Source organism: Pygocentrus nattereri, chromosome 15 (assembly GCF_015220715.1).
Source record: "Pygocentrus nattereri isolate fPygNat1 chromosome 15, fPygNat1.pri, whole genome shotgun sequence".
Lineage (NCBI taxonomy): Eukaryota > Metazoa > Chordata > Actinopteri > Characiformes > Serrasalmidae > Pygocentrus > Pygocentrus nattereri.
Window position 1 is genome coordinate 34,709,743 of NC_051225.1, and position 18,226 is coordinate 34,727,968.

General features: G+C 40.9%; 1 protein-coding gene across 1 annotated transcript in view; it reads right to left on the reverse strand.

The window, feature by feature from the left end:
* The window catches only part of LOC108428469 (stereocilin), a 30,540-nt gene extending 12,699 nt beyond the window's left edge, over positions 1-17,841 (reverse strand). Inside the window, exons 1-16 of the mRNA XM_037545454.1 lie at positions 17,718-17,841; positions 15,879-17,012; positions 14,390-14,414; positions 13,789-14,278; positions 11,589-12,476; positions 11,391-11,453; positions 9,040-9,165; positions 8,743-8,909; positions 7,594-7,780; positions 7,390-7,505; positions 7,182-7,314; positions 4,034-4,216; positions 3,913-3,951; positions 3,648-3,824; positions 761-910; positions 386-444 (exon numbers count right to left, since the gene is read on the reverse strand). Coding sequence (XP_037401351.1) covers positions 386-444; positions 761-910; positions 3,648-3,824; positions 3,913-3,951; positions 4,034-4,216; positions 7,182-7,314; positions 7,390-7,505; positions 7,594-7,780; positions 8,743-8,909; positions 9,040-9,165; positions 11,391-11,453; positions 11,589-12,476; positions 13,789-14,278; positions 14,390-14,414; positions 15,879-17,012; positions 17,718-17,841 — 4,061 coding nt within the window. The remainder of the gene's footprint in view (positions 1-385; positions 445-760; positions 911-3,647; positions 3,825-3,912; positions 3,952-4,033; positions 4,217-7,181; positions 7,315-7,389; positions 7,506-7,593; positions 7,781-8,742; positions 8,910-9,039; positions 9,166-11,390; positions 11,454-11,588; positions 12,477-13,788; positions 14,279-14,389; positions 14,415-15,878; positions 17,013-17,717) is intronic.
* Positions 17,842-18,226: the final 385 nt, after the last annotated feature.

An 18,226-nucleotide genomic window follows, 5' to 3' on the forward strand; every position in this document is an offset into this window, starting at 1 on the left:
TAAACATACTTGTGTCTCAACTTTTTAAAAATGAGTTGCAAGTGTCAAATATGGAATGAGTGAATACTTACAAGAAAACAATATTTTAGAATGTGTAACACGAAATATAATTTTTTAAATTTAATACAAGTCAAACAGAATTTACAAATTACAGCTTTCTTTTTTTTATTTGCTTTTAACATACTATATATAAAATGGGTAAATCTGTGTTGTAGTTCTCACAGTTTCTGGTTCCTATGACCACCATTGTTGCAAAGTTTCTCTACAAGCTATTTGATTGAATTATACAGAGGTTTTGGAAAATTCCCCTTTAAGACAGAAGTGATTTCTGTAATAAAAACAATTCAATATAATAAAAGGTATGGGGCAGCCTCATTTCACTTACAGTACTGTCTCTCTGGTGATGTTTTCCATCTGCTGAATCATTCTGAAAAGCAGCTGAGCCTGTTGAATGAAAAACTTGAGAGGTTGGACAGCAATCAAGATTGAATGAGATACGGCTTTGGCTGAGACAAAATCACTCTAATGCAGGCATTACTAATTCATATTCCCTTGTGGAAGCTATTGTACTACAGTGAGACCAATTTGCTTGAAGGCAGCTAAGAGGCACTTCGTATTAATTTACTGAAAGGCTCATCTATAGCATAACCAATGAGCTGCTGCAAATAAATGTGACCTCACCTTTGTCCGGCCAGTAAGAGTTGTTAGAGTAATTGTTTACAATATGATGCTCAGGTAAAGGGATTAAATTGTATATTACCTGTTGATGAGACCAGGGCATGTTCTTGTATAGAGAAATGTGGTGAATGACTGTGTGCCCATTGAGTTCCATTTCCAGTTTTTTCAGAGAAATAACTGGCAGAAGGCAGTGCAGGTACTGGGTGATGTTTGCCGATGAATATTCCAGAGCCTATGGATCAAACAATTACTGCTTAGCCCAGGCAATGATTTTATTCTTCTCATATTTAAAGCAGGATTCTGGTTGAAAACTAGAATTAAATAGAATTCACTATTTTATATTATCTTCATCTTTTCATCTATCAAAGTTATCTCACTACAATACCCAGCATGCGTTATGCAACCAGTGAGAATCCCTGTGGTGTCAGCCAGTTATGAATGCCAGCCTAGCCATTGATTTATAGGCTGATGAACTCAAGTAAGCTAGCTTTACTGTAAGTCTTACTTCAGCCAATGAACATTGAAGAGTCGTTGAAGAAAACAGTTATTTTAACTTAATTTGGCTTACATTGGAAGCTTTTTACCTTTTCAGCTAGATAGCCAGGTAGCTACTTTGCTAACTTTAGCTCTTTAGTTTGTTGCCCTCCTCATCTGATAAGCCATTTTTGTGGTGAGCATAATGCGTTCTCTACTTTGTAACAAAGATTTCAATAAAATTATTACAGTTGTACAGTTCCAGTAAGATTTAATAGCAGCAATATAATCTATCTGCCTTCTTTCTCCATTCCAAAGTTAAAAACTAAATTAAAACAGCTTGTCTCCAAAAATCCACCCCAAAGTAGTTTAAAAGTTCCACCCACATTCAAGATACATCATTAGAAAGTGGGGGTTTCATCTTGACCACAGAAAATCTCACTCTAGTATCTACTGCGGCACCGCTGCTCGCAACAAATGTACCAGTGGTTACATTTTTAATTTTGGGTAGAATGTCCCTTTAACAAAAACAAGTTCAAGATTACATAGACCATTACTACATGACAGAAAAGGTTCAATTTAACCAAAAGGACATTTTTTTAAAAGCTGGATAGACAGAATTAGTCTTGAAGCTGTGCATCTTATATTTGTCACCTACTGATTTTATTATCAGGGTATGTAGCTTGCTGACATCTACGCCACACGTAAAAAGGAGTGGTGAAACTGTATTATGACTTATTATGAAAAGATGTCCAAAAAAAAAAAGGTGTTTTTTTGTAGCTGGATGATGGGTAGATAATAGATATTGAGCAAGTTGCTGTGACTGATAATTTTACTTTCTTGGAAACTTTTGCACAGGACATATGTTTTTTCCCCTCAGTATGTTAAATTCAGCACATAAACAGTATTAGTTCATTAAAACGTGCAGAAAATCAACAAAATACACTGTATTGCCAAAAGTATTCACTCACCCATCCAAATAATTAAATTCAGGTGTTCCAATCACTTCCATGGCCACAGGTGTATAAAACCAAGCCCCTAGGCCTGCAGACTGCTTCTACAGACATTAGTGAAAGAATGGGTTGCTCTCAGGAGCTCAGTGAATTCCAGCATGGTAGGATGCCACCTGTGCAACAAGTCCAGTCGTGAAATTTGCTCACTACTAAATATTCCACAGTCAACTGTCAGTGGGATTATAATAAAGCAGAAGAGATTGGCAACGACAGCAACTCAGCCACAAAGTGGTCGGCCACGTAAAATGACAGAGTGGGGTCAGCGGATGCTGAGGTGCATAGTGTGCAGAGGTTGGCAACTTTCTGCAGAGTCAATCACTACAGACCTCCAAACTTCATGTGGCCTTCAGATCAGCTCAGGAACAGCGTAGAGAACTTCATGGAATGGGTTTCCATGGCCAAGCAACTGGATCCAAGCCTTACATAACCAAGCGCAATGCAAAGCGCAGAATGCAGTGGTGTAAAGTGCCACCACTGGACTCTAGAGCAGTAGAGACGCATTCTCTGGCGTGAAGAATCACACTTCTCCATCTGGCAATCTGATGGACGCCAGGTTTGGCAGTTGCCAGGAGAATGGTTATTGTCTGACTACATTGTGCCAATTGAAATGTTTGGTGGAGGGGGGATAATGGTTTTTCAGGAGTTGGGCTCGGCCCCTTAGTTCCAGTGAAAGGAACTCGTAATGCTTCAGCACCAAGAGATTTTGGACAATTTCATGCTCCCAACTTTGTGGGAACAGTTTGGGGACGCCCCTACCTGTTCCAACATGACTGAGCTCCAGTGCACAAAGCAAGATCCATAAAGACATGGATGAGTGAGTTTGGTGTAGAAGAACTTGATTGGCCTGCACTTCAACCTGACAGAACACCTTTAGGATGAATTAGAGTGAAGACTGCAAGCCAGGCCTTCTGGCCAACATCAGTGTCTGACCTCACAAACACACTTCTGGAAGAATGGTTACATTCCCAAAACACACTCTTAAACCTTGTGGAAAGCCTTCCCAGAAGAGTCGATGCTGTTATAGCTGCAAAGGGTGGGCTGACATCATATTAAACCTTATGGGATGTCACTCAAAGTTAATATGCGTGTCAAGGCAGGTGAGCGAATACTTTTGGAAATGTGTATTTCATTTGATTAGAGACTCCCAAATTTTTATATTAAACATTATATATTATAGTATATCACTGCTGTTAGAACAAAACCTCATATCTCCATTTTCACTCTTGCCATTTTTCAGTTTTTGAGATAATTTGAAAATACCTTTTGCCATTTACACTGCGTGTAAACTTTATAGTGAACAGACAAAAAAAAAGGCTCAAAACTTCTAAAATATGAGCTTTTGTTCCGACACCAGCAATATACTTTTTAAAATGCAAGACAGTACAATGATCAGTTAGTGGTATCAGCCACAATAAGGTATTCATTATTTATTGACACAATCAACCCAGATATTCTACATAAGCGTTACCTAAGTTTGGGTACCTGTTGTATTGCACTGTAGACCATTGCGCGATGGGCAGGCCACAGCTCAGTCAGCAGAGAGTTCCAGCACTGACAATCAGGTGTTCCCATCATGTCAGGTACACTCAGGTTTCTCAAGAAGGCGGGAGCCAAACCTGATAATAATGGCCTCAGCCTACATAATGTGTTGGCACTGATCTAAACAAGAAAGCAGAATGACCATTGACAAGCACATGTTCAGGCTCTCAGTACACTTCAGTTCTATGGATCCTATGACACCACTTACGTTTGTTTCTATGGCTATTTTGCTGAGAATCTGGAAGGCCTACAGTGGAAAAAGGTTGCATTAATGACACTATTAAATTTGTCTCCATCTTAAGTTTGTAATGGTGACCCTCTGTGCTTACCTGTGCAGGTGGGAAAGTGGGTATACCAGGCAGAGATAAGAGTTCCAACAGTTCAGAAGAGGACAGAGTCTGCAAGAATGAAGCCCCCAGCTGAGGTAACACCCCATGCAGAGAAGCCAGTTCCGAAGAAGACAAGACACTGGTGTTCAAAGATTTAAAAGTCAGGCCCAGCCAATGTGAAAGCTGCAAATAAGAGAAATGGTATGTCCTGTATTTCAGCTGTTGCTAAAGTCACAATGCATAATCAGAACTGATGTGTTTCAAGGGCCCATATTGTGGAAGATTTTTTTTTAATAAGTATGATGTTGTACATAAACAGGGATATGTTTGAAAACATACCATTCACTCTACAGTCTATATACTCCATGGAAAATGAGCTGCAAAAACAACCCATTTGGAATTCATTGTTTTTGTGACACACTGGCTTTTGACTGCCTTCTCAGCCTACAGCAGTTAAGCCCCACCCATTCACACTGAAGTTATAAGAAGTGTTTCAACCTGGACTACTATTTAAACAAGGCATAATACAAGACAACCAATCAAAACAGAGAGCATACTAGCCTAAACCTGGAGTTTAATGTTTTAGTTATTAGTTATGCTAGTTATTTGGCATGTTATGCAGCAATATTTCTCATAAGTTTGACATAAATTCATCATGATTTTACATTGCTTTCATGTTTTCATTCTTTAGTGTTCTGCCACTACAATAGCTAGCATGCTACACAAATACATCATACAACCTTGTGGTGTTATCCAATCCTGACTGTTATCCCTGAGCTATAGGCTGCCTAACCACTGAGCTACAGGCTAATAAATACAAATCAGTGTTAGCATAACTCATAATCTCAGTTCTCAAACAAAACTGAAAGAAAAAAATTCTATCTTTATTCAGTTTTTACTTTTTCAGGTAGAGAAAAGAAGCCAAACTCAGGTAACATTGAGATACCTAGAAAGCCAGGTAGGTAACTACCTCACTGAATTTAGCTTTTAGCCTGCTGTCTTCCTGATCTGAGAAGTCATTATTGAAGGCAGATACCAGAAAGACAGCTTCATTAAGCAGTAACATCCCAGACGGAGAGAATATATCAGTCCGCTGGCTTGATACGGTCAGCACCTCACTGACTGTTCGTCAATGCTGGTCCACACTTGGGCCGCCTAGATTACTGTCCTGCATACAAGCTCTACCTAGTTTTTAATCTCCCCAAACAGATTTTAAATGCACAGAGTCTTTCATTTTGGGAAATAGGCTAAGACAAATATTACAAACATCCATCCATCCATCCATCATCTTCCGCTTCTCCGGGGTTCGGGTTGTGGGGGCAGCATCCTAAGCAATGAAGCCCAGACCTCCCTTTCCCCAGCCACTTCCACTAGCTCCCTGGGGGAATTCCGAGGAGCTCCCAGGCCAGCTGGGCGATATAGTCACGCCAGCGTGTCCTGGGTCTTCCCCGGGGTCTCCTCCCAGGTGGACTTGCCTGTGACACCTCACGAGGGAGCCGTCCAGGAGGCATCCTAACCAGATGCCCGAACCACCTCAGCTGGCTCCTCTTGATGTGGAGAAGCAGCGGCTCTACTCCGAGTCCCTCCCGGATGTCCAAACTTCTCACCCTATCTCTAAGGGAGAGTCCAGACACCCTGCGGAGGAAACTCATTTTGGACGCTTGTATTCGCGATCTCGTTCTTTCGGTCATTATCCAAAGCTCATGACCATAGGTGAGGGTGGGAACGTAGATCGACCAGTAAATCGAGAGCCTTGCCTTATGGCTCAGCTCTTTCTTTACCACAACAGACCGGTAAAGAGCCCGCATCACTGCTGACCCAGCACCAATCCGCCTGTCAATCTCCCGCTCCCTTTTACCATCACTTGTGAACAAGACCCCGAGATACTTGAACTCCTCCACTTGAGGCAAGAGCTTATCCCCGACCCAGAGAGGGCTCTCCACCCTTTTCCACCTGAGAACCATGGCCTCGGATTTGGAGGTACTGATTCTCATCCCGGCCGTTTCACACTCGGCTGCAAACCAATCCAGCGAAAGCTGAAGTTCACGGCGTGATCTCCCCAATAGGACCACATCATCTGCAAACAGCAGTGATGTGACCTTGAGCTCACCAAACCGGACACCCTCCATCCCCTGACTGTGCCTAGAAATTCTATCCATAAAAATTATGAATAGAATCAGTGACAAAGGGCAGCCCTGACGGAGTCCAACTTTCACTGGGAACGAGTCTGACTTACTGCCGGCCATGTGAACCAAACTCCAGCTTTGTTTGTACAGGGCCTGAATGGCTCGTAGCAAAGAGCCGTGTACCCTGTACTCCCGAAGCACCTCCCACAGAATCCCCCGGGGAACACAGTCGAATGCCTTCTCCAAATCCACAAAACACATGTGGACTGGTTGGGCAAACTCCCATGAACCCTCCAGAATCCTGGAGAGGGTGAAGAGTTGGTCCAGTGTTCCACGACCAGGGCGGAACCCGCACTGCTCCTCCTGAATCTGAAATATTACAAACAACTGAGAGAAAAAAATGACTGGGCATAATGTAAAATGATTTTATAGAAAATGTGTTGACACTGAGCTAGATTAAAATTATTTACCAAACTAATTTTCAAAGTATAACTAATTAAAGGAAGGAAGGGAAAATAAATAAATTGGACTGTGAGTGGAAAATGAGAGATGATAAGTGGACTTTTGTCTAATACTCTGCTTAACCATTGGTGGGCTGCCCAGAAAATGCTGAGCAAAATGCCAGTGGATCACCAGCCTGGCCATCAAGTGGCCCACTATCCTCTTGCTATCAGGGATAAGCTATCTGACTTCCTTCAGTGCTCACCAATCATAATTCAAACCCCCCCAAAAATCCACTCTAAAGAAGCTGTAGTTTTTTCCCACCTTCACCACTTAGTCACAATGAGTAAACTTTCAATTCTAAGTGATAAAAAGAGGAAATTATAATGAAAAATGAAATATGACTTGTTTTTGGTGTCTAAAGCCACAAAAACATAAGTTGATTTAAACATACAATACAACACAAACTCAACAATTCCTAAAGGTTATAATTGGACTTAAAAATACAAGGAAAGTGCAGAATATGGGCCCTTTAAAATGGGGAGGGAGTGTAGTGAAGATTATAAAAAGTGCATGCTCACTCTGCCACTTCCACTGACATGGCCCTCTGTCACACATTTTGCAAGCTGCTGCCACAGAGCAGGTGAGACAGACGATGTAGACAGGAAACGGTGCAATTCCTCTGAATTCAGGTAACATATTAGGATGCCTAGCCTGTATTGGGGGAAAAAACCTTAACATTTTGTCATAATGCTCAAATGTCAAATATCATTTAGAGTAATGTATTACCTCATTACTGTTTCACTGGTGAGATTCTTCCTCTTGCTGAACAGGGTGCGAAGCACATGGCGCCCCCGTGTGGCATCCAAGCTGCTATTCGCCAAACATTCCACTACAGGGCTGAGCTGTGTGGGACACATTTCACCTTTAATTTTGTCCACTCAAAGACTTTTGGCATCATTTACAGAAGGTTTGGTGATATTTGTGACTAACCTGCTGGGATGTTAGCTGCTGGAAGTGGCTGACAGGGAGGTGTGGGAGCAGAGGAAGAATGGAGGTGAGGAAGTATGGTGGCCAGGAGGGGACATCTCCCACCACACTTGACTGTAGGAGGCGTTTCGCAAAAGCTTGCTTTTGAAGAGACTTCATCTCAGAGCTGTGATCGCGAATAGCCGTCAGCCTAAAACAGTGTCAAGAGAGTGAACCCATCTGCAAGACATCTGAGTGTGTAAATCAATACATAATTAAATGGGAATTTCAGTGATTTTTCCAAGATTTCTGCATAATTTATTTATTAAAATGTGAATAAAGTCACTCAGAGGTTCAGTGGTTTGGTGTGAAATGGTGCATTGTGGTGAAAATGATTTCTTTACAGTGTTGGTGATAGGAAGCAGTGGTCAAGATGTCTTCAAAGCAAATATAGCCACCCACAGATGTCTTCTGAGTTGCTGATGATAGAAAAATTGTGGTATATCAGAAAAAATATGCTTTCTTTTGGGGACTATTTTCTTTACAAAGCCCTTTATGTAGCCCTCCACTATGAATGTAATATACAAATTACACTTTAGGAATCTTCCCAAAACAATCAGAAAACAATGTTCCAGGCAGCAGGCAGTGCATCTGTAACATATTCATGAAATAACTTTCTGTAAGCGACCTTTTATCGGTATTAAACTCTTCAGACATCTGGCTCCTGTCACCACCACTGTGAACCATTCTGAGTCTAGTTTCTCTTGAACAGATCAAACCGCTCTGAATGACTTTGTTTACATTTTGATAGCTTAATCAAGCAGATATATTTTTTAAAATGACAGAATTCCTCTTTAAATCTCACATTTCAACATTCAATTCCATTCTGTATTATCCTATATTTGTTAAAAATATGCCAATTACAGGTCTGACTTGAGGAACTATTTGCATAAGAGTAAAATATAGACACTAAAACAATATAGTAGGACCTGTTTTTGTTTCATTATATCTTAAAATAGCCTAAGAATTTTATTTTGGCCAAAAAAGTTATCAGATATGATTAAATTTGATTATATTCTATATTCTTAGATTCTGACATTCCTATGCAGATCAATAGGCACCTTCTGTATGATGTGTTTTTTGCATTAGTAATTTGTAGTTTTCTGCACTCACACACTGTCGTTGACTATCAGAGACGCTGGGAAGCTCATTATGTCCGATACAGACATGTATGGGATGAATTGTGAGAGGTCAACAAACAGTTCTGGCGTAACGCGTGGGAATTTGTGGATAAACGCGGCAGTCATGGTCTCCATGGCCTCCTGCTCCTTTGGGGAAGTCTTTGGATGAACAGAGAGAACAGAAAAGAATTGCATTTCATTAATAAGAATGTATAAAGAAAAACAACATTAGGGAATGTTCATGGAAACAAAACTAAATCAAACAAACTTTCTGCAGCTGGATCACTACCTGTATTGTTTCCACTTGGAGCTGGTCCCAGCTCTGATGGACATGAGATAGGAATCTTTTCACTGCATCCTTTTCTGCAGACAGCACAAGAGAGCGTATGCTCTCCCTTGGCATCTGGAGGTATTCCTAGACCAGCAGCAACAGAGTTAGCAAAACTCTAGGAAAACACTCAGGTAATTGTACTTTTCTATTGTACTTATTTATTACATTCAATTTACTGTAGTATTATTGTATTTGTACTTTTTCTCAATTACAAAGACAATTACACACATAAAACATACTTTTTTTTATTCTTACATATTCATCTGGCCTAGTACATGCAAAAAGTGTGGACATGTTGGTTGGTTGGTCCTGCATTGCCTAACTGCGCTTGTGCTAGTTTCCGTGGTAACAAAATGTTTGGTTTAACAGTTCTTCTTTTGGAAATGCTCCTTTCTAGTTTGGTAGTGTGCTCTTCCTCACATTAATTGAGCTCTTACAAATTGCCTGCAGTGTCCTCGGGATGAGAAATGAGTAAGAATTCACACATTCCACCAGAATTTCAACACATTTACAAATATACCATAGCGTATTATAGCTAACGTTTTCCAGGCATAGTTACAGTTGTTAGGCTACAAAGGAACAACTGGGCCAACCAATTTGTAACAGCCCCCCTAGCTAGCTAATTTAGAATGGGGTGTCAAACTCAACCACTAAAAGGGCCATGCTAAAACAGCTCTGCAAATCTGTGGGCCAGAGAATGTCTGTGGTTTTATTTGTTAAATAACAATTTGTTATAACCTGAGCTGGTCTTTGTTTATTCATAATACGCCAAAACACCAACATCAAAATAAAGGCAGTTGCAGTGAACCTTAAAATATTACATAACGAATACTTGAATACTTCAAAAATAAATAAATAGGCTACAGTAGACAACATTTTACACATTACAATAGGCTACACTATGCACATTATGCTGCAGTGCATGGTGGGAACTGTAGTGAAATGAGCTAATATTAATAGAAAATGAAAATAATTTGTTGACACCAGAGGCCAGATCAGGCCCATAGCATAGTCCTATCTGCCCTCCTGGGCCTTAGAATTTTTTTTTTCAGGGACTCCCCCATAATTTTGATTCTGAGACATTCAGGGAGTCATTAGGGGGTCCCAGATACCTTCCTGTATTTCATACAGTGCATACAAATCTCATGAGCCATTCTTTAAAAAATGAATGAAATGAATTTTCAATTCATGTCACCCTAAAATGAAGCTGCCCATAATTTATTTTTGTGCAATGACCAATCCTGCTCACACCACTCAAAACATTCGGTGGTCTGGGTCACACAGATGAGGAATCATTTTCCCAGCATTAAACAGTGGTGAACCGTGACTATTAGGTCTTCAGTATGGGCCATAAATGAGAAAACTCAGTGAAAATATGAGGAAAACCCACCTCAGTGGTAATGCTACATAGGATAATGCTCCTATATGATTCTAGTAGTTTGTTAGTGCTAATCTAACAGCAGTGTTCATGAGCACTTGCTGATGGGGCTGAAGTAGCAGTAAATTTCACTGCATTTTAAATGCTACAGCAGTTACATACTGGTGTGTAAAGCATTTTACCCTTTAGTTCCCTTACAAAACTTAATCATGAAACAAGAGTGGTGCTGTAAAAATGCAGGACTAGCACAAGTTTAAGTACAAGCTTAAGTGTATTAAATAAAAATAAGAAAAAATTACAATCATTTTCTAGTTCCCAGAAATTTTTAGGCCTTTTTCGGAGGGTTCCCTGTGGCATTTAACTTATTCTGATGTAAAAAAACTTACTTAACTTTTACTTTTTTATATAAAAATATTTAATTGTAGAGACTTTTCTTACTTATAAAAGTGAGAGCAAAGTCAGCTGATTGGTGGTGGAGTGACAGAAAGCTGAAGTTGAATCTGTTCTGTAGTGCTTTAAGCTGTAGCCTGCTAGGCTAAGCTACCATGGTGAATCAATGACTAAATACACCAGTTTAGAGGATAAAGACTCGTAATTGAGAGCACAAATTTCAATGACTGGTGTTGAAGTCACAGAAAGATCAAAAATAGAGTTGCTCTGTGGTGCTCTGAGTTGCTCTGAGTTGCTCTGAGTTGAGCGTGGAACGGCCCAGTACAGCCCTGAGGACCATTTGGCTTGACAGTGGAAAACTATTTGAGATTTGAGAAAATGATTTATTTCATGGTAAGACTTCATGAATCAATGTACTTGAAATAAAAGTTATGTTTTGCCAGAGTGCTAATATTTGTGGAGGGCGCTTTAACTTTTGTTGCCCTCTCTAACTTCAATATCCGGATGATTCAGAAGCTTTTCAGCTGTCAGTGAGTTCTACCTGTATTAGAAACCTCAGGGCAGATGAGTTGTCCACCTTCTGAATGAGTTCCCACAGAACGGGCTGTTGGTGAAAAAGGCAGGAGAATAACCTTTCATAGTGATACTTTCAAGCAAGGTAACCTAGATCATCAATACTGTGATCAGAATATAAAACAACAGTAATGATGATTTAAATTCGGTATCACATAGAACTTACGCTAAAACAGCTAAGAAGGTCCTCCTTAAGCAAGGGGTTCCGCTCTCGCCTGAGAAAGACACCAACAGTCTGGAGCACACTGACGGATGCGTCTGGCTTGAGAGTTGCCCAAAAGGAGGCATTGTCCAGTAGGCTGGAGAGAAGAATAGCTTGACCAAGGCCCTGGCGCACCTCACGTTCTCCCTCTTCCAAGCCCGCAGACAGGCCTACAACAAAATCCAGCACTCTGAGCACGTAGCTTACAGTAGCCAGCCAGCCCACACGCTCATCCACCACCCCCTCGCAAAGACTTAGCTTCTGCAGGACCTCCTGCAGGATCGGCATAGGGTTCACACATAGCTGAGATGTGTCAAAGTCATACGGGGCAGGCAGCATATCAAAAAGCTGCTGGAGGACACACTTGCTGTTCTGCTTTGGTTCCAAGTTGGAGTTACAGTAGTCTAACAGTAAAGGCTGCTTACGAACCAGCAAAAGGTACCGACTTGTGTTCTTGCAAACATAATCCCTCAGACCTACAGTGTCTCCACAGAGTTCCAGCATAGTGGAGTTGATGAAATGTTCTGCCGTCCAACTTGAGAAGTCACAAGGCCTTTCTTTGGAGTCAGGGTGGGAGTCTTTGGGCAGGACTTTCGAGCAGTACTGTGCTGCCCAGCCGTCGTGGGGTAATGGAGAGGAGCCGTTGCCGCACAAGGCCGAGATCAGAGCGGAATCATTGGGCAAAAAGCACCTCCTAAAATCGTGGGCGCTCAGAGATCTGCTGCTGAGCATTGCTAAGCAGTCCTCAGCTGCATCAGCTGTAGAGCTCGCAGAAACATCTGAGTATAGCTGTAGGCAGAGGTCATCAATGCTTGACTGGTTGAGGTTGGGGTAATCCTTGGAAATAGCAGCCTGTAAAAATGTAACAGTTAGAAAAAAGAGAATCTGAAAAAAAAAGATCTTATGTTCGACACCCTTAAGATAATTTCCTTATTTCTGCACTGAAAAAAGGGAATTTATCTTAAATCTACTTAAAATATGTCAGATTTCTCATTTTCAGATTGGTTTGAAATTGCTTTAAGGCGGAATTTCACAAATGTCGACATTCCTGCATTATTTAATCATTAAAGGCCTTGTGTCCTACATCTTGTATTGTACTGTTTTCCTTAAGGTTCCTAGTTCATTTTTTACATAACCATTTTCTAACCTCTCTTTTGGGTCGGCAACCCAATTATCAACAAGCCATTTTGTCCTTTCAACAAAAATCAAGCCATCTTGGGACACAACATTTTATGTCCTATTATCGAAGTGACATTTTTCCATTGTGGGTGTAACTATGTCTCAGGATGTGCTAATGTCCCAGTGTAGACTAAAAAATATAATATAGATTAAAATCTAGTCATGACTTTACTTTGCTCTGCTATAAGCTTTAGCTCAGCTATATCTGCTTCTCTCGCATCTTCGGCAGGAAACTTTTCCACAAAAGTAGAATAATTTCTTGTAAAATGTCTCCCAATGGTCGAATTTTTTGTACGAGGCTGAAGTCGCTTCCTATGTAACTGTGGCACCATTTAAGGTGGAACAGAACAATTTGAATAAGGAGCTGGCAAACAAGAAACTGACTTCAGCTTCACAGCATTTTTTTGTGTTTGACAGTTCTCGTTGTAGATTAAACGTATTAGGAAACCAGCTGTAGTAATTAGATACTTAAGTCCATTTGTCTCCAAATTATTGATGTTCATCTTAAATCCTTCTCTTTGCCTTTTCATTAATCACTAGTTGTGTGAGATTGTTGTCTGTGCTATGGTGACCAGCAGTCTGCGTGCCAACCTTCAGGGTAATTAGCAGTTGTACATTAACTCCAGCGTTTAAGACCATTTATTGTTAAAACTCTATTAGAACAATCAGCAGAGCTTTATTTCACTGCAAATGGGGACTATTTTATTTTTACGTAAACATCTAATCCATCCATCCATCCATCTGCCCATCCATTCATCCATCCATCCATCCATCCATTATTTCTTGAAACATGCAAAATTTCCAGTCAACAGAATCAGGCAGTTTCTGTGGATAAAATTACTTGAAACAAGTAAAAACGCCCAGAAATAAGTCAGATAAGGTTAAAATCTTGTCACAACAATCACATAAAGAGAAAAATTTGATAAACTGACCAGATGTAAGACATTCTCACATGCCAAGATATCATTTTTACAGTGTTTACTACCTGATGGGCTCGTTGAAGCCAGAAGGATGAGTTGGCACACACTGTATTATTGAATTCTTGTGCAAAGAACTCGCTGCACACATGCACCCACAGGAAATCTTCCTCTGCAGCAGAGAGGTACCACGCTGCATTAGAGCAACTAGCATGCAGGTCAGGCATTGCATGGCTGACCTCTGGTTCCAGAGTGGCTTCATCACCCTCAAACAGGTTACAGTAGAGGAAGACAGTGAAATTTGAAACTCCAGTGAGGCCGGGTATAGAGGCATTGCATGCAGCCTCCAGAATCTCTGAGGCTGGGATCTCTGTTGTGTCTGTATGATTATGGTTTGTCGGCTGAGGATGGAGAAGTCTAGATCTTTTCAATGACTGTCTTGAATTGGATTTATCCTCATCCAGTGATGCACAGGACATGAAAGCCGGCCTACTTGGCAAACCTTCTGAGGTAAAACCCATGGCTTGAGCATTCCATGTCAGATTATGTCTGATACCCCTGTGTGGGACAAATTTTATAATTTTTTTATTATTATTATTATTATTTATATTATTATTTATATTAGGGCTAGGAGCGGTCAGTAAAAATGGAACTGGGTATAACACTTACCATAAAATTAACTGCCTGAGGTCACCTTTAGGGAGAAAAAAGAAGGTGGAAACTGGGATTAGTGAGTCATGCATGGATACAAATCACTGGTAATCGCAGAGAGTTGTTGATGAATTGCAGAAAACAGAGAGGAGGGCTTTATACAATTGGGCTCAATGTAATAGCATAGCTGGGCACATAATGCCAGGGGTGTATGGTTACTAACATCAACAAAAGGGCAGATAGATTATCCAGACCATAGGATTTGAAGTAACAAGGATCTGCTTAATGACTAACATGGCCATTGTGATTTCAGGAGCGCTGAGCATGAACAGTGAAAGCTAGGCTGACTGTACTATATACTGTATATGTAGAGTCAGTGTGCGAAATAGCCCCTTGTAAACGGGGGTCCTTAGGTTCCACTGTGGGACGAACACTTAAGTATTATGGAATATAAATTGACAATTTAGAAAGCTGCTGCTTACTTTTTACATCTGCTTTGTTTAGTTAACAATAAAAGCAGAACATTGCCATTTGAAGGGTAAAACAAAACAGCCTTTTTCTGAATTATATATTTCTCTCAAAATATTTCTCTGAAAAATGTTATGGCTTTTATGTGGTCCAAACAGTTAATCAGGGAATCCTGAATCCCCTTGGACCCCCTATATTTTGCAAATTGTGTACAGCACTGTGCAAAAGTTAGAACCAGTCACAACAACCATTAACCAAGTTATTCATTTCTCAGCGAGAAAAAAAAGCAGTTCAGTCTTAGAAGTTGGTTTAGCATTCATTTCCTGCTTTTCATGATCCAAATAATCACAAACACACTCAGCAACGTCAAGGTCTGGACTTTGGGGTGGACAGTCTGTTGTTCAGACTGTACCAGCAGCTTCTTTGTTTGATAAATACATTATGATCTTTCTAACAGAGTCCTTGGGGTCATTGTCTTGCTCTAGTGTCTTTGTGAGTGTCTTTATAATCAAACGTTTTCCAGAGAGGATTACATGATACATCAAAATTTGTACTCATTAGCATTCATGATGATTTCAATCAAAACAAACCACCAACTCTAAATGTTGTTTTACAGCCCCAAACTTGCACTGAACCTCTGTGCTTGATGGTTTGTTACAGACATGGTTTTCCATGGCCTTTTGCCTTCTGTTAATTTCAAAGATGAAAGCTTTAATCACTGTTTATCTAATGGGGACAGTTTTGGTGTCTACCAGGTCTTGAGTGATTGTTAGAGGTCATATTTATTTTCTCTGTAGTTTTTACTAATTTTTTAAACTCTGGATTTTGAAATTCCTGGTTTTTAATTTATTTTCCTTTGCCTTATGCAAGCATCTCGTCTTATCTCATAATTAATCTCCCCTGAAATATCTCCTGAAAACCTAGACTTATACATACATATATAAACACACTGTAAAGGACATTGTTTCAAAGACATATTGGTTGTAATTATATATAAAAACTGGTTGCTCTTGGAATGATAATTTTGGAATACACTTGCCCACTGAGCATCGTCCCTGTTGACTGGACAGTGGCTCCCCCACCATGCTCCCTAGATCATCCAGCAGTGCCATGGTCACACGCGACACCTTCCTCCTCAGGTTACCATACACAGTGCTGCCCACTCTGTGCAGAAGTCCACGCCTTAGGCCATCAAGACCCTGCAGGAGGGCAGGGTTATGCTCAGCGAACTGCACAGCCCTCTCTCCAGCGCTTGACCTTGACAGGGCCTGCAGGAGCAACTTTTGCAGAGCGGTGAGCCTCTCCGTCTCATGGGACGCATTGCTCACATAAAGGTTCTCCTCACGTAAGACCTCGGGTGGAACACTAAATGGCTTAAAACGTCCTGTCAAGAGAGTGCCATCCCTGTGGTCGACGGCTACACTTGCAGGGTGCAGGTTGACCACAGGTTTCCAGTTCCTCGTTTCCAGAAAAGTAAGGAGCTGCTGCAACCAGCTCAAGTTGAAGGAGCAATCAGTTCGCCCTTTCAGGACACAAATAAATCCCTGGAGACCCGCGCTGGCTTGGCCATAGGTCCCACTGACCAGAGCCTGCAGAACTGTGTCAAGCAAAGCACTGATAGTCTTCCAGTGCTGTGAGATGAATGTCAGGATGGGCCTTTGCGGCTGGCGCTCTATAAAGATTAGGATGCTCTGCACCAGCCCCAGTAATCCATCCCAGTGTGGGCTTCCTCTTAGAGACAAGAACAGATCCTGGAGTTTGAAGCTCGGCCTTGGAGGAATCCTCCCATCCCACTGTCCAAGTGGAGTTCTTCCATCAGACTGAAGGAAAGAGTACAACAAGTTCTCCCAAAATTGATCGTCATCAAAAGTCTGCTGATCATCATCTAGCTCAACACTCATCTCCTGAAGGTACATGGAGATGTTGTAGAGAAATCCCGAGAGTCTGTTCCGATCAAGTGGCTTGTTAAGAGGTGGTAGATCCATGGTCTTCTTGGGCAACAGTCCCAGAGACTTGAGACCTCCAACAATACCTCGTACGACTGAATGGATTTGTTGATCCGGCGTTCTTTCTGGAGACGTTTGCTCTCTGTGGGGGTACCATCCTCCACCCTTCTGCCATATCTTGACCAGCTCTTTCAGAATGACTTCTCTTTGGCCCTCTTTTTTACTTTCTGGAATAAAATATTTACTTTTAAAGCTGTAATTGATTGTATATAAAAACACTTGTATGGCATATACAACTATAATACCAAATACATTTTCACACAAAAGCCAATTTTTTCCCTACCTTCAGAAGTGTTTGATACCTCACCCAATAAGACAATCAGCCACATTAGAATTCCAAACCCTCCCATTCTGAGCACCTTTCCCAAGCTTCAGATGAGTATGGACGAAGTCATATTGCTGCCTCTTTGAAAGAGCACCCGCTACAGAGCTCCTTCAGGAGCCGCCTAAGACACTGAGGGAGTAAAATGTCACACTGCAGAGTGGACATAAAATGTTAATGACTGCCCACTGTCACTTGACTACACTTTCACAAGGAAAAGCAGACAGCCATAGGTTTGTCTCCATTAATCTGTAGGCTGGACGCATGCTCTTGGTTACAACAGGTGTTGCCTTTCCTGTGTCCATTTAAATTGGTATTAAAATGAATTCAAAACAAAAACAGTATTTTTAATGAAACATATATTTCATACACTTAAATATGTTGATATTTTAAAAAATCTAATCTCTAATTTCAATCGTCAAATCTTTGGGAATACTTACATGTAGTTGTAATCCATCCAAGCCCTTGGTGTCCTCAAAAGAAATGCTTTTAGATTAGAATGCTGTAGGAGCACTAAAACCAAGATCAACTTCTTCATCTTTCCCCTCACTCTCTTTCTCTCTCTCTCCCTTTCTGTCAGCGAGTGTCACTTTTTCAGTCTGCTCCCCCTCGCGGTCTTTGAGATTCAATGGGATGCAAAAAGCTTCAGCCGGAGCTTCAGGTTTCAGTGCCATCATTGCAGTACGTGCCAGCTGGCTGATTTCTGGAGGGGATGCATGAAGGCTTGAGAATGATATGTGAGACCAGGTAACTTTAAGAGGCTCTTGTTATACTATTACAGCAATACTACGCAAGATTATGATGATACTGCAGAAAGTTGGCATAAGTGCCGTTACACCCATATAATTCCAACTTTCCTCTCAAATATGTGAGCATGTGCCTCTCCAGAAACTACCTATAAAAGTTTGAGAAAATATTTGTTTTATTCTGGATCACAGTTTGATTGTTTGAACATTTAGACCCAATTACACAAGAACTTTAACTTTAAAAATAATAAGGATTGGAGTTGATAAGCAGAGAACAGTGTGGAAAAAGGGAGGCATTATAGAGTGATGGAAG